At 44.8% G+C, this 14218-nt stretch overlaps 1 protein-coding gene across 9 annotated transcripts in view; it reads left to right on the forward strand.

The window, feature by feature from the left end:
* The first annotated feature begins 3363 nt into the window (after nt 1-3363).
* Nucleotides 3364-14218, forward strand: part of PRMT8 (protein arginine methyltransferase 8) — a 167022-nt gene continuing 156167 nt past the window's right edge. For 4 of the 9 annotated variants that reach the window (XM_061582569.1, XM_061582576.1, XM_061582575.1 and 1 more), the window contains exons 1-2: nt 3364-3483; nt 3776-3989. In XM_061582569.1, coding sequence (XP_061438553.1) covers nt 3906-3989 — 84 coding nt within the window. In that variant the 5' untranslated portion in view covers nt 3364-3483; nt 3776-3905. Of the gene's footprint in view, nt 3484-3775; nt 5107-14218 lie in introns of those variants that run through there. The other 5 variants (XM_061582571.1, XM_061582578.1, XM_061582570.1 and 2 more) reach the window with 4 other exon arrangements.

Here is a 14218-nt window from a genome sequence, read left to right on the forward strand (position 1 = left end):
GAGGTACTAGTGAGGATAACTAAAATGGGATAGCCTTATGTTTGCACCCAGGAGAAATGCCCAGATGTATATGGGTGGTATTCAGTGCTAGTCCTACCCACAGTAGACCCATTGATGTTAATAGAGGTGACTATTAATTTCAACAGGTCTGCTCTGGGTAAGGCTTAGTTGAATACAACCCCATGTTTCTAAACAATAGAAAGATACATTGTCATTACTGAGATTTAAACTGTTCTAGAAGCAGAGAACAGGTTAAGCCAAGGTGCACCAATGTTGCCGATGTTATGTGCCTTCAAGTCGATTACAACTTATGGCGACCCTATGAATCAGTGACCTCCAATAGCATCTGTCATGAGCCACCCTGTTCAGATCTTATAAGTTCAGGTCTGTGGCTTCCTTTATGGAATCAATCCATCTCTTGTTTGGCCTTCCTCTTTCTCTACTCCCTTCTGTTTTTCCTAGCATTATTGTCTTTTCTAGTGAATCATGTCTTCTCATGATGTGTCCAAAGTATGATAACCTCAGTTTCATCATTTTAGCTTCTAGTGACAGTTCTGGTTTAATTTATTCTAACACCCATTTATTTGTCTTTTTCGCAGTTCATGGTATGCACAAAGCTCTCCTCCAACACCACATTTCAAAGGAGTTGATTTTTCTCTTATCCGCCTTTTTCACTGCCCAACTTTCACATCCATACATAGAGATAGGAAAACCATGGTCTGAATGATCCTGACTTTGGTGTTCAGTGATACATCTTTGCATTTGAGGACCTTTCCTAGTTCTCTTACAGCTGCCCTCCCCAGTCCTAGCCTTCTTCTGATTTCTTGACTATTGTCTCCATTTTGGTTAATGACTGTGCCGAGGTATTGATAAACCTTGACAAGTTCAATGTCCTCATTGTCAACTGTAAAGTTACATAAATCTTCTGTTGTCATTACTTTCATCTTTTTGACGTTCAGCTGTAGTCCTGCTTTTGTGCTTTCCTCTTTAACTTTCATCAGCATTTGTTTCAAATCATTACTGGTTTCTGCTAAGAGTATGGTATCGTCTGCATATCTTAAATTATTGATGTTTCTCCCTCCAATTTTCACACCTCCTTCATCTTGGTCCTGGAGCTGTTTTATATTAAATTTTACTATATACTTTTTATGCAGCAAGGAGGCAGTAGGGGGATGCATAGAGTTGGTGACAACTACCAACAACATGCTTTTTAATACCATAGAAATACTACAAAGGGGGAGGGGTATTGACAGGATGCTTTTGTAGGAAATGGGGCAGTACTTGGCTGACAGACCTGCATGGAACTCAGCTGTGACATCTGCCCTTCAAGGAAGCCCAACTCCCTAATTCTGACTGTATGCAGAGACGCTGCAGTTATGAAGGAACTGGGAGAAGAACTCTCAGAACCACTGTCTATTATCTTTGCGAAATCATGGGGGGGGCGGTGATGTGCCAGATGACCGGAGGAGAGCTAATGTTGTCCCTGTCTTCAAAAAAGGCAAAAAGGAGGAACCAGGGAACTGCAAACCAGTCAGCCTAACATCAATCCCTGGAAAAACTCTAGAGCAGATTATAAAGCAGTCAATCTGTAACACCTTGAAAACAAGGCAGTGATTATTGGAGCCAACATGGCTTTATGAAGAACAAATCTTGCCAAACTAATCTTATCTCATTTTTTGATCGGGTAACCTCCCTTGTAGACTGTGGGAATGCTGTGGGCATAATATATCTCGACTTCAACAAAGCTTTTGACAAAGTGCCCCATGATATTCTGATTAGCAAGCTAGCTAAATGTGGGCTGGATGGAACAACTATCAGGCGGATCCACAGTTGACTCCACAATCGTACTCAAAGAGTGCTTATCAATGGTTCCTTCTGAAAGTGGGTGGAAGTAACGTGTGTGGTACCACAGGGCTTGGTCCTGGGCCCAGTGCTCTTCAACATTTTTATTAATGACTTGGATGAGGAGGTACAGAGCATGCTTATCAAATTTGCAGATGATACAAAATTGAGGGGCATAGCTAATACCGTGGAAGACAGAAACAAAATTCAAAGGGACCTTGATAGGCTGGAGCATTGGGCTGAAAACAAAAGAATGAAATTCAACAGGGATAAATGCAAAGTTCTACACTTAGGAAAAAGAAACCCAATGCACAGTTATAAGATGGGGGATACTTGGCTCAGCAATACAACATGTGAGAAGGATCTTGAAATTGTTGATCACAAACTGAATATGAGTCAACAGTGCGATGTGGCTGCAAAAAAGGGAAATGCTATATTAGGTTGCATTAACAGAAGTATAGCTTCCCAATCGCGTGAAGTATTAGTTCCCCTCTATTCAGCACTGGTTAGGCCTCATCTTGAGTATTGTGTCCAGTTCTGGACAGTGCACTTTAAGAACGATGCAGACAAACTGGAACAGGTACAGAGGAGGGCAATGAGGATGATCAGGGGACTGGAAACCAAGCCCTATGAGGAGAGACTGAAAGAAGTGGGCAGGTTTAGCCTGGAGAAGAGAAGACTGAGGGGAGATATGACGGCACTCTTCAAGTACATGAAAGGTTGTCACACAGAGGAGGGCAGGGATCTCTTCTCGATCATCCCAGAGTGCAAGACACAGAATAATGGGCTCAAGTTGCAGGAAGCCAGATTTCGACTGGACATCAGGAAAAACTTCCTAACTGTTAGAGCCATACAACAATGGAACCGATTACCTAGAGAGGTAGTGGACTCTCCGACACTGGAGGCATTCAAGAGGCAGCTGGACAGCCATCTGTCAGGAATGCTTTGATTTGGATTCCTGCATTGAGCAGGGGGTTGGACTTGATGGCCTTATAGGCCCCTTCCAACTCTACTATTCTATGATTCTGTGATCCAGTGATGATGGTAAAATACTGTCAGCATGCTTAGAAGTGTTGCTAAATGGGTATAGTTGGAGGAGAAAGACCAACAATACCTGAAATATATAATTTCTCCTCTGCATACTCCACTAAAAACTGTATTTACAGCACTCATGGAGAATAGAGAGGCTCTAGATAACTCTGACGCAGAAAATCCAAACTCTGTGTTCATAAAGATAACAGTGGTCATTTTGCTGTCCTTTAATAGTACCATCAAATCAGTTGTCTGTAGCAAGCCACCTTGCCCCACCAACGATAGAGCTGACCTCGCTCAGAAAAGTAATAAGGGAGTTTTTCACATTATTTGTTCTCTAACCTGTCTCAATAATTGAGAGGAGAAACTTCAGTCTGCTTCTTTATGTGTCTGCTTTGCTGCAAGTTGCAGCCTGCAACAACTTGTTCGCTTGCAGGATGGGGGTGGGAAGTGAGTGAACAAGTTTAAAAAAAGAAGTAAAACTGAGAGTTGGTAACAATTGCACATACCCAGAGTATCTTTTGTAGCCCGTGAAAGGTTATATATTGGCTGTTTCCTCTGCCTCCCCGCCCCAAAGCCCGGACTTCTGTTGCACTGCCCGCCAAACAGGTGTTTTTAACTGAGGAATACAAAAGTCATTCAACATTGTGGGTGCCCCTACGGAGGAGGAAGTGGAAGGATGGGCGAGGGCTAGGCAGAGAAGCAGCCAAGAAGATGTTTTACATGGGGTGGGCGGCCAGTCACACGCTGAGAAGCATTTCTGTCAATGAAGCTCCTTAAAGATCTCCTTCGAGGACAGCGTAGCCTTTAAGCGTTGGACAGAATTGGTAAGGTGCTCTCAGTTTCATGTGAAATCAGCTCTGTAGTTCATCTTTTTCTCTTTCTCCCATCTCACCCCTAGTGCAGCAACAAATAGCACCGAGCGAGACGGAAAGCAAAAGCACAAGACTGTATAACCCCGCCCCCCGTGGGCCACTTGCAAATCAGAAAAGCGCGTTTGCTTCTGCGGGACTGACTACGACAACTAAAACATGCCCTTGGGAGCCGGGGCTCTTCATGAAGGAAGCTGGAAACAAGGAAGGGCGAAGAGAATAGGAGTCAAGCCGACACTTCGGGTGTGTGTGTGTGTGTGAGAGAACTCCATCTGTGGGGCCTCAGAGCAGTGGAACCTCCTTCAACAACAGCGAACAGCCCAGCTGGGTGGGAAGGGCAGGAGTTACCATAGAGACTCCCAGATACAGCAAGACATGAGATGAATTCTACGAAGCCAGAGTGGAAGGAGTTAATGGGCTGACCCATAAAATCCTTCTCCAGAGAGGCTAGGGTTAAAAGAAAAACAAGGGTTCATCTGAGGAGAGAGAATTGGTCTCTTCTCTTCCCTCTTTCCAAATATAGATCTAGAGAGGACGAGAACCGTTTTTGGAGTGTGAGAGAGCAAGAGGGGGACTGGGAAGAGAGTCCCAGCTGGATGACCGGTAGATGTGTTGTGGAGAGTTCGTTCCTTACAATCGAGCTGTCTTGAAAGGGGTAGAGGAGGGAGATCCAAGGAAGGAAAGGAGAGGGTTAGGGTCTCCGCGCCGTATTGCCTTCCCTCCGCCTCAAGAACGTAAGGATGCGCAGCTGACCAATGCTGGTCGAAGTTCAATTGAATCGGATCTTCTTTCTCCGACCGGCATAGGAAGGAGAGGACGCCGCAGCCCAGGAATCCCCGTCTGTTGCCCCCCAGCTTATCCCGAGAGCCAGCTTGTGGAGGGCAGGGCCAGGGAGACTTGAAAGTAAGCTTGAAAGAAAGGCACACCGAGAGCAACCTGGATGCCCAGAAGAGGGGGACGGGGCAGCAGAAAGCTTTTCGCCTTGTGGAGTGTGCCAGCTTTCGGGCGATCTGAAAGGGAGCCAAGTCAAAACCCCAAACCCATTGACTAGCTCTTATGGGAATGAAACACTCGTCCCGTTGTCTGCTCCTAAGGAGAAAAATGGCGGAGAACGCAGCTGAGGTCGCCGAGGTAAGAGGGCGGCAGTCATTCCCAAACCCAGGTTTGCACACATCACTCTGAAGAAGAGCCAAACTTTCCCAGCCCATTCCACTGGCCTCTTGCTAGTTGGCTCGTGTAGATCGCTTATTAGAGCCTAGCCTCGTCACTCCCTCCTGCCGGGGAAAACGAATCTAAACCGGACCCTTCTCTCTTCGCGTCCCTCGCTGTGAAGCCTCCGCGGTGGCTTCTTCCTAGCTAGGTAAACGTCGGGCTGGCTCCTTTTTGGAGTGCGTTGGGTAGAGTTCGGTTTGTTGCAGAGGCGGCAAGGGGGTTGATCGGGCAGGATCATCTTTAAAGACCACTGGATTACCCCCTCTCAGACTGTTGCGGACCGAGGAACAAAGCGCGGTTCTCCGCAGCTAGTATTCTTTGAGAGTGTGAGAGGCAAGATGCTCTTCCTGGGATCCGAGTCTTTCTCGGCTTCACCTTCTTCAGCGCAGTGGCTACTTTGGCCAAAGAAGGGAGGAGAGGCATAAGCCTGCAGTGCTGCTGAACAGAGCTGCCTAGGGTGCTGCAGACAAAGGAAGGAGGGGGAATGCAATGGTTTTGGCTTCGGCTGCGCCACATGGTGAAATAGCATCACACCGAAGTCAGGACCTCTTTGATACTTACTCGAGACACCGCAGTGCAAGGGGGGGCCTTTTCTGGGAGAGGCTGTGCGAGTGGATGCAGAATGGGCGACATCAGCGAGAGTGCATGCGAGAGGTAGCGCCAAACGCACTTTCTCTTCATAAGATATGCATCTTGTTCTTTCTGAATACTTGGGTAATTGCTGCGTAGCCTTAGGACAGCGTACACCAGAAAAGGCAGGCTATTACTATCAGTTTCCACCGGCTAGATCAGGGCGCTGGCAGACCTACATCTCTGCTCTTGCGGAGCGGTGGAGGGAAGGGAAAGACAGATCCTCTTGAAAATATTGAATTCTCCAAGCACAATCGGCCTTCCTTTCTCTGAGTTCCACAGCTGTCAAACAAGTCTAAGTGCGTGGCAGCTTTCTAAATACGCCTGAACGAAAGGCGAGCGGAATGATCTCAAAAGGAAATAATTGAAGCAAAATACCCAAACGGGAGCCATGGTGGCTGCTGGGTGGTAGCTCCTACAAGCGCTTGGTGAGGGAGAGGGTTCTAAAAATAACACAAGCAAGACAGGGAGGCGGTACGTTTGTAAACTGTCGAAGGAGTAATGGCAGTAGCGTGCAAATGGGGTTTGAATTCAGGCCACAAGCTTGTGGGTTGTTGTTTATTACTGTTTTGCCTGGGATTAGAATCTCCTCTGAATGCTGGGGGGGGGAGCATATTAGCCGAGTCTTTGAACTTTTCCTATCCCCTACTCCTGCTTCTCAAGTGGCGTTATGATTGGCAGTGAAAGCATCTAGAAATGTTTCAGCTAGGAAAGTGAAATCATTGAGTTTATCCTCCTTAGACTACATGTGAACAATCTGTGATAGCTAGTTGGAACCTCCATGTTCAGAGACTATCACAAAATACCAGATGCTGTTTGTGATCTGTTTGGCCACTGTGCACTAGGTGGAGCCTTGGTCAAATTCAGCAGGCTCTTCTCATGTTGAAATAAAAGGTTCACCAAAGAAAGAGCAAAATTATAAAGTAATTCAAGAAAGCCAGCTGTTTTAGTCTACTTATCTACTGACATGGAGCTTAAAACTCTACTATTCTATGATAAAAGATAACACCTGATAATTTTTCTTCTTCTTACTACAGCTAGTTCTTCTCCACTTAGCAACTCTATACTTCACCCCACCCACCCCTTCAGTAGAGAAGTTAGTGAAGTGGTTCAGATGTGATTCAGCAAGTATCATTACTTGCTGTATTGTAGTAAGGAATTCAATTAATTAATTAACAAACTTGAAAATACACTTATTGAATTTGATAGAACTGATTTCATTTGGCGACTAACAACCCTTTAAGATCTTTTATCTGAAAACTACCTTCCAGATAGGAACTAATGAAATGATAACTTACTGAATTGATAAGGAAGGATTAACAACTGATTTGGCAAGCTAATAGTTGATAACTAACCAGTGATTAGTAAGGACTATTTTTAAAGTGATCACTATTAACAAGGGTGAACAGTTGGATGTATGGATATTTGATCTTACAAGATTTTGTTAATTTGGTCATTGATTATTAAAATTGTAATGTATAAAAATTGTATCTTTTAAAAAAATAATCTTTTTAAAGTTTTACCTCTAATATTTTTTCAGTGTCAACTATATGACTATACATAAATCCTAATCCTACTCTTAGAACTGCTTTAACTTGTCTAAGAATGCAACTGATGCAAACTGCAATTTTAAAGGGTAATTTTAGGAATATATTCTATAATTTCAGATTCTGCCCTTGTGGAGAAAGTACCACACTGTTTATTTTATTGCCCCATTTTTTCTGCCATTCAATCTAACTTTTCAGACGCAGGTCTAGCGGTGAAAGGTGGCTGATCTGCATGGCTGTAGTCATTCAGGACCTGGGGGGGTGTCTTAGACTCCTTACTTCTTGGGAAGCAAGGTCCCAGCAGGGTCCCTATGCCTCCATTGTCCTTTCCTGCTGATTGGAGCTAATCAAAGTGAAAAGAGGTGAGTCAACCAATGAGAAGACTCTTCTCAGTAGCTAACACACTCCCCTTTCATGCTGATTGGCTCCTGGGGACATACGTTGTTGTGGAAGAAAGCACATGCAGGAAGGACTGAGTAGTGTGGAGATGACAACAGAGAGCAAGCAAGCAAGGGAAACTGGAAAAGGAGATAAGGGAGGGGAGGGCTTGGGCTGAAAGGGGTCTCTCTGCTACATGGCCTCCGGCCCTCCATCCATTTTCTGGATCTCTTTAGCTACCCTAGTCTGGGTGCTCTGCAGCTGGACTCCCTGGTCACTCTCATCTAGGGTTGCCAGGTCAGAAGCATCCTAAACCCTGAGATTTTGGGGGTGGGCTGGAATGATATCATGGGGCGGGTCCAAGTGGCATCATGGGGTGGGTCCAAGTGGCATCATGGGGTGGGGCCAAATTGCATCATGGGGCAGGGCCAAGTGGTGTCATGGGGCGGGGCCAAGTGGCATCATGGGGCAGGGCCAATTGGCATCATGGGGTGGGGCCAAGTGACATAATTAAGCATGATACATTAAGCATCAACCACAGTTCCTTGGCGCATACAATTCATACATTTCTGTGATTGAAAATTAAGATAGAAATCTTAGCTAAAAGATGGAGCCTGGGTAGGGAACATTTAATCTAGCCAACTCACTTCTGCCAAAAAGGGGTTAAGTGCCCTCAGGCCAGGCCAGTCACCAGAAGGCCATTGTAGCAAGAAAGGAGCCTAGTGTTGTGGAGATGTTAGATGGGAGTACTGAGGAGTAAAGATGGATGCCCCCGAACAGCTGCAATTCTAAACACACTCACTAAGGGACTAAGCCCCATAGAACTCAACAGGACTTACTTCTGAGTAGATATGGTTAAGATTGTGCTGTTGGTAAGGCTTGACTAGGGATCCTCTGCAACAATATCCATATCAAAGCAGGGTTGGCAGCCCCTGCCTGGAATGGGCTGCCTGCCTTTTAACGTGGCTGCTTCAAACTTCTTACTTCTTTCTGGAGAAAGAGATCTGAGAAATGAGTAAGATTAAGAAGGTTCTCTACCATTTTCTGTCTATCTTGTGGGCTGCTATAAACTCACTTTGACAGCCAACACTATTCCAGTGAGTAATAATTGACAGAGAGAAAACACACATGGTTTGGTCTACCTTTACAGGCAGTAGACTGAGAACAACAGCAACTGAAGCCCCACTTCCCAGTATGTGAATTTTCTTTTACCACTGTTGGGCAAGAAATAAACCATTATGTAAATAACAAGGTGCATCATCAGTGGGTTTAAGGGGCTTGAGCTGACCTCATGGAACCACTGTTGTTGCTTCTATATATGTAAGGGAGTAAGGTCGGACATAAATGAAATGCAAATAGAAAAAGAAAAGACAGTGATGATTTCCTAAATGCAATACTATATCAACCACAACAAGATTCCTATGAGTTAGACATAAAATTCAGCATCCCGCAACCAGTCAGTGTTCCTAACCAAAACCAAACAATTCCTGGCAGCCAGTCAGCTGAGGTCACAGAAATCCCAATGCAGCACAATCAGACCTAGAGGCTGCAGTTAGTGCAGAATGCTGCCGCACTATCGCTGACATGTGAGAGACCATATCAGCACATAATACCTCTGCTCTGAAATCTGCACTGGTTGCTGATTTGCTACAATGCCAAGTTCAAGGTGTGCTTTCCATGTTACGGGTGCCACATAGTACTTGTTTTGCTCTTGTAAGAAATCAGTCCTTTAGTTTGGCAGCACCTATGCTTTGGAACTCCCTGCCTATATACATTAGGCAGGACTTCATTGTACTCATTTTAACACCTGCTAAAAACCTTTTTGTTTAGGCAAGCCTACCCAGGCATTATGTTTTTATCTGTTTTTAACTCATTGTTGTTTTTATTATTTTGAATTTTTAAAATACCTATCTTTAACTGTTTTTACCAATAATTTTATTGTTTTAATTCTTCTATAAAACGCTTTGAGTTTTTTTACGATAAAGCAGTATATAAATGTAAATAAAATACATAAATAAATTTTGGCATCACTGGGCCCTTGGGTCTCTTTCCTTATTTAGGCACAAAGGCATCTGCCTTATACCAAGTCAGACCATTTAATACCATCTAGCTCAGTACTGATGACATAGACTTGTATTGGCTCTCCAGGATTCCAGGCAATAGCCTCTTCCAGAGATTGTATTTTGGACTTTTGCATGCAAAGCATTGCCCTACCACTAGGCTACAGCCCTGTTTAAAAGTATATCTTTTAAAATTGTTCTTTTCAATTCACTAATGAATGCACAGTATACTAGGGCAGATCCACACGATTCATTGAAAGCACATTCAAGATACATTTGAAGCACATGAATCCCACAACAGAATCCTGGGAACTGTAGTTTGTTAAGGGTGGTGGGAATTATAATTGAGTCTCCCCCTCAGAAGTGCTCAATTCCTACTTTGGCTCAGTCTTCTCCTAAAAAGGGTCTATGACCCTCACAGGAGACATGAAGTAGAAGGGGCAGGATTGAAGCTTGAGATTGACAGACAAACAGTCAAGGAATACCTAATCACTTTGAATGAGTTCAAATCGGCAGGGCCTGATAAACTGCATCCTAGAGTACTGAAGGAACTGGCTGAAGACCTCTCAGAACTGCTGTCTATTATCTTTGCGAAATCATGGAGGACTGGTGAAGTGCCGGATGACTGGAGGAGAGCTAATGTTGTCCCTATCTTCAAAAAGGGCAAAAGGAGGAACCGGGGAACTAACATCAATCCCTGGAAAAACTCTGGAGCAGATTATAAAGCAGTCAATCTGTAAGCACCTTGAAAACAAGGCAGTGATTACTAGGAGCCGACAAGGATTTATGAAGAACAAATCCTGCCAAACTAATCTTATCTCATTTTTTCATCGGGTAACCTCCCTTGTAGATTGTGGGAATGCTATGGACATAATATATCTTGACTTCAGCAAAGCTTTTGACAAAGTGTCCCATGATATTCTGATTAGCAAGCTAGCTAAATGTGGGCTGGATGGAACAACTATCAGGTGGATCCACAGTTGGCTCCAGAACTGTACTCAAAGAGTGCTTATCAATGGTTCCTTCTGAAACTGGGCAGAAGTAACGAGTGGGGTACCACAGGGCTTGGTCCTGGGCCCAGTGCTGTTCAACATTTTTATTAACGACTTGGAAGAGGAGGTACAGAGCATGCTTATTAAATTTGCAGATGATACAAAATTGGGGGGCATAGCTAATACTGTGGAAGACAGAAACAACATTCAAAGGGACCTTGATAGGCTGGAGCATTGGGCTGAAAACAACAGAATGAAATTCAACAGGGATAAACGCAAAGTTCTACACTTAGCAAAAAGAAACCCAATGCACAGTTATAAGATGGGGGATACTTGGCTCAGCCATATGACATGTGGGAACGATCTTGGAATTGTCGTTGATCACAAGCTGAATATGAGCCAACAGTGTGATGTGGTGCAAAAAAGGTAAATGCTATATTAGGCTGCATTAACAGAAGTATAGTTTCCAAATCGCATGAAGTACTAGTTCCCCTCTATTCAGCACTGGTTAGGCCTCATCTTGAGTACTGCGTCCAGTTCTGGTCTCCGCACTTCAAGAAGGTGCAGAGAAACTGGAACAGGTTCAGAGGAGGGCAACAAGGATGATCAGGGGACTGGAAAAGCCCTATGAGGAGAGACTGAAAGAACTGGGCATGTTTATCCTGGAGACGAGAAGACTCAGGGGAGATATGATAGCACTGTTTAAGTACATGAAAGGTTGTCACACAGAGGAGGGCCGGGATCTCTTCTCAATCGTCCCAGAGTGCAGGCACAGAATAATGGGCTCAAGTTGCAGGAAGCCAGATTTCAACTGAACATCAGGAAAAGCTTCTTAACTGTTAGAGCGATATGGTAATAGGACTAATTACCTGGGGAGGTGGTGGACTCTGCAATGCTGGAGGCATTCAAGAGGCAGCTGGACAGCCATCAGTTGGATATGCTTTGATTTGGATTCCTGCATTGAGCAGGGGGTTGGACTTGATGGCTTTATGGGCCCCTTCCAACTCTACGATTCTATGATTCTAACTACAACTTTCCAGGATTCTTTGGGGGAAGTCATATGCTTTAAATACGAGTTGGGTGTGCTTTTAATGTATTATTTGGCTCTGCATTACTTCATAAATTTTGTCTGCATATAAATCACTTTAATTTAATTTAATTTTAAAATGGAAACAAGCTATAAGTTTTACTGGGTGACCATGGGCTGCACACCATTTCTCAGCTGAATCTGCCCCTCAATGGGGTCAACTCCCAGGTATGTGGAATTAGCATGACAGCTTTATTCCCAGAAAAGCTTCATATTGAGAAGGTTTTCAAAACAGGATATGAATAAGACATATAATTGCTGTGAACCTGTCGTATCCAGGTTGGGACTCAGGAACCAGACCAGTTGGTGAAAGCAATTCAGTTTTTATTAAAGTAATATCCAGACAAAGACTACGCCTTCTCATGAAGTTTCACTACAAAACATAACCTGCGACTTGAAAGAGAGTTGACAGAACAAGGAACCACTATTCCCCCTGTCCCTTAAGAAGGGGGCAATTGAGCGTGAATTCTCTCACTCTGCCTCAAAGTGCTCTCATCCACTCCCCTCCTCTCCCCCTTCTTTTGTTGTCTCTTTTGCTGTCTCCTTGTACGTGGTGAAGGAGGTGCTACTGCCCCCTCCCCTTCTGAGGACTCTGATTCAGGTATGGGGGAAAGCGGGGGGGCAAGGCCCAAGCCATCTGGCTGCTTCTCCTTGTTATTCCCTGGATCAGGAAGAGGCTGGATTCTCCCTTGCCCTCCCTCCTTCTCCAACTGCTCTAAGCTCGAAGGGGGAGGGGGTGTGGGAAACTCCTGGGAAGAATATGTGTCTGTTGGACATTCAAGGTCTTTGCTGCCAGACAGTTCTATCTCTGAGATTCCCTCCCCCTCCTCTGCATCTTCTTCACACGGCTCTGACCAAATGACCCCCTCCCTCTCTTCATCTTCTGAAACATCAGGGCCCCAATCCTGCATCCCGACACCATCCCCTTTCCCATGCTGTGCCCCCCCCCCCAGCCTGTCGGCTTAGGACGATGAGGAAACCATTGATGAAAGTTTTTTACTAAGTCCGGAGCATGGACATCGCTCTCATTTTCCCATGACCTGTCTGCTGGTCCATAACCCTTCCAGTGAATCAAATAGTGTAGTTTATTCCACCTTCTCCTTGAGTCCAGAATTTCTGCCACTTCAAACTCAGTTTGCTCATCAACTATTAACGGTGCCCCTGGAGATTCCACCGGTATTAACTCACTGGGAGGGGCTGCTTTCGTTAACAAGGAGCGATGGAACACAGGGTGTATTTTAAAAGTATCTGGCAACTTCAGACGATAAGCCACTGGATTGATTTGCGCCTCTCTTTCAAAGGGCCCCACTCTCCTATCCTGCAGCTTCCTGCATTTGCCCGGCATCTGGAGGAAGCGGGTAGACAACCATACTCGATGTTGGTCAGCAATTTGTTTATACTCCGTTTTGGCCTCGTCTAATTGTTGTTTCAGTACCTGCTGCACTGCCTGAAGCTCCTGCAGAAATTCCCCTGCAGCTGGTACAGGCATACTTCCTGTACTGCTAGGGAAAGCTTTGGGGTGGAATCCATAATTAGCAAAGAAAGGTGTTTGCCCAGTACTTGTATGCAAAGAGTTATTATAAGCAAATTCTGCAAAATGCAAACAGGAGACCCAATCAGTCTGTTGGTAAGACACATAACAATGTAAATACCTTTCCAGAACAGCGTTAAGTCTCTCCGTCTGTCTGGGGGTGATGCGCTGAAGAAAGTTTTAACTCCGTCTGCAGCTGTTTCCAAACAGCCCTCCAAAATTTAGCTGTAAACTGAAAGCTCTTGCTGCGTTCTCTGTCCATTGAAACTTTCCTTTTCCCCTTAAATAGTCAGTAAGGGGGGCTGTTAGCTTGGAAAAGCCTGGGATGAATTTTCTGTAGTAATTGGGAAATCCCAAAAAATGCTGTACGTCCTTCTTGGTGGTCAGCTGGCCCCAATCCAATACACAACTCACTTTTCCTGGATCCATCTCTACTCCTCCTGCCGAGATTCGGTATCCAAGGAAGTCCAAAGATGACAAGTCAAACCCACATTTCTCTAACTTGTGATTCTCTCTCAGTCTTTTCAACACAGTTTTCATGTGTTGATCATGTTCTCCCTGGTTCTTTGAAAACACCAGAATATCATCCAGATAACAAATCACGTACTGATCCAAGAGGTCTCTAAACACTTTGTTCATAAACTTCTGAAACACGCCAGAGCTCCCACATAGCCCAGAAGGCATCACCAGGTATTCGAATTGACCATAAGAGGTGTTGAACCCGGTCTTCCATTCATCCCCCGCCTTCATTTGAATCAGATTATACGCCCCTCTTAAGTCCAATTTCGTGAAGATTGTTGCAGAACGCAGTTGGTCTAACAACTCCGGAATCAAGGGCAAAGGATAACTGTTAGGTATGGTGATTTGATTTAAGGCGCGGTAATCATTACAGGGTCTGAGTTCACCTCCTTTCTTCTTCACGAACAGCAAGGGGGCCCCTGCGGGGGATTGTGAGGGACGGATAAATCCTTGCTTCAGGTTTTTGTCCAAAAACTCTCTCAGAGCTGCTCTCTCTGGCTCTGTAAGGGAGTAGAT

Source organism: Rhineura floridana, chromosome 8 (assembly GCF_030035675.1).
Source record: "Rhineura floridana isolate rRhiFlo1 chromosome 8, rRhiFlo1.hap2, whole genome shotgun sequence".
In the NCBI taxonomy this organism is placed as follows: Eukaryota; Metazoa; Chordata; class Lepidosauria; order Squamata; family Rhineuridae; genus Rhineura; species Rhineura floridana.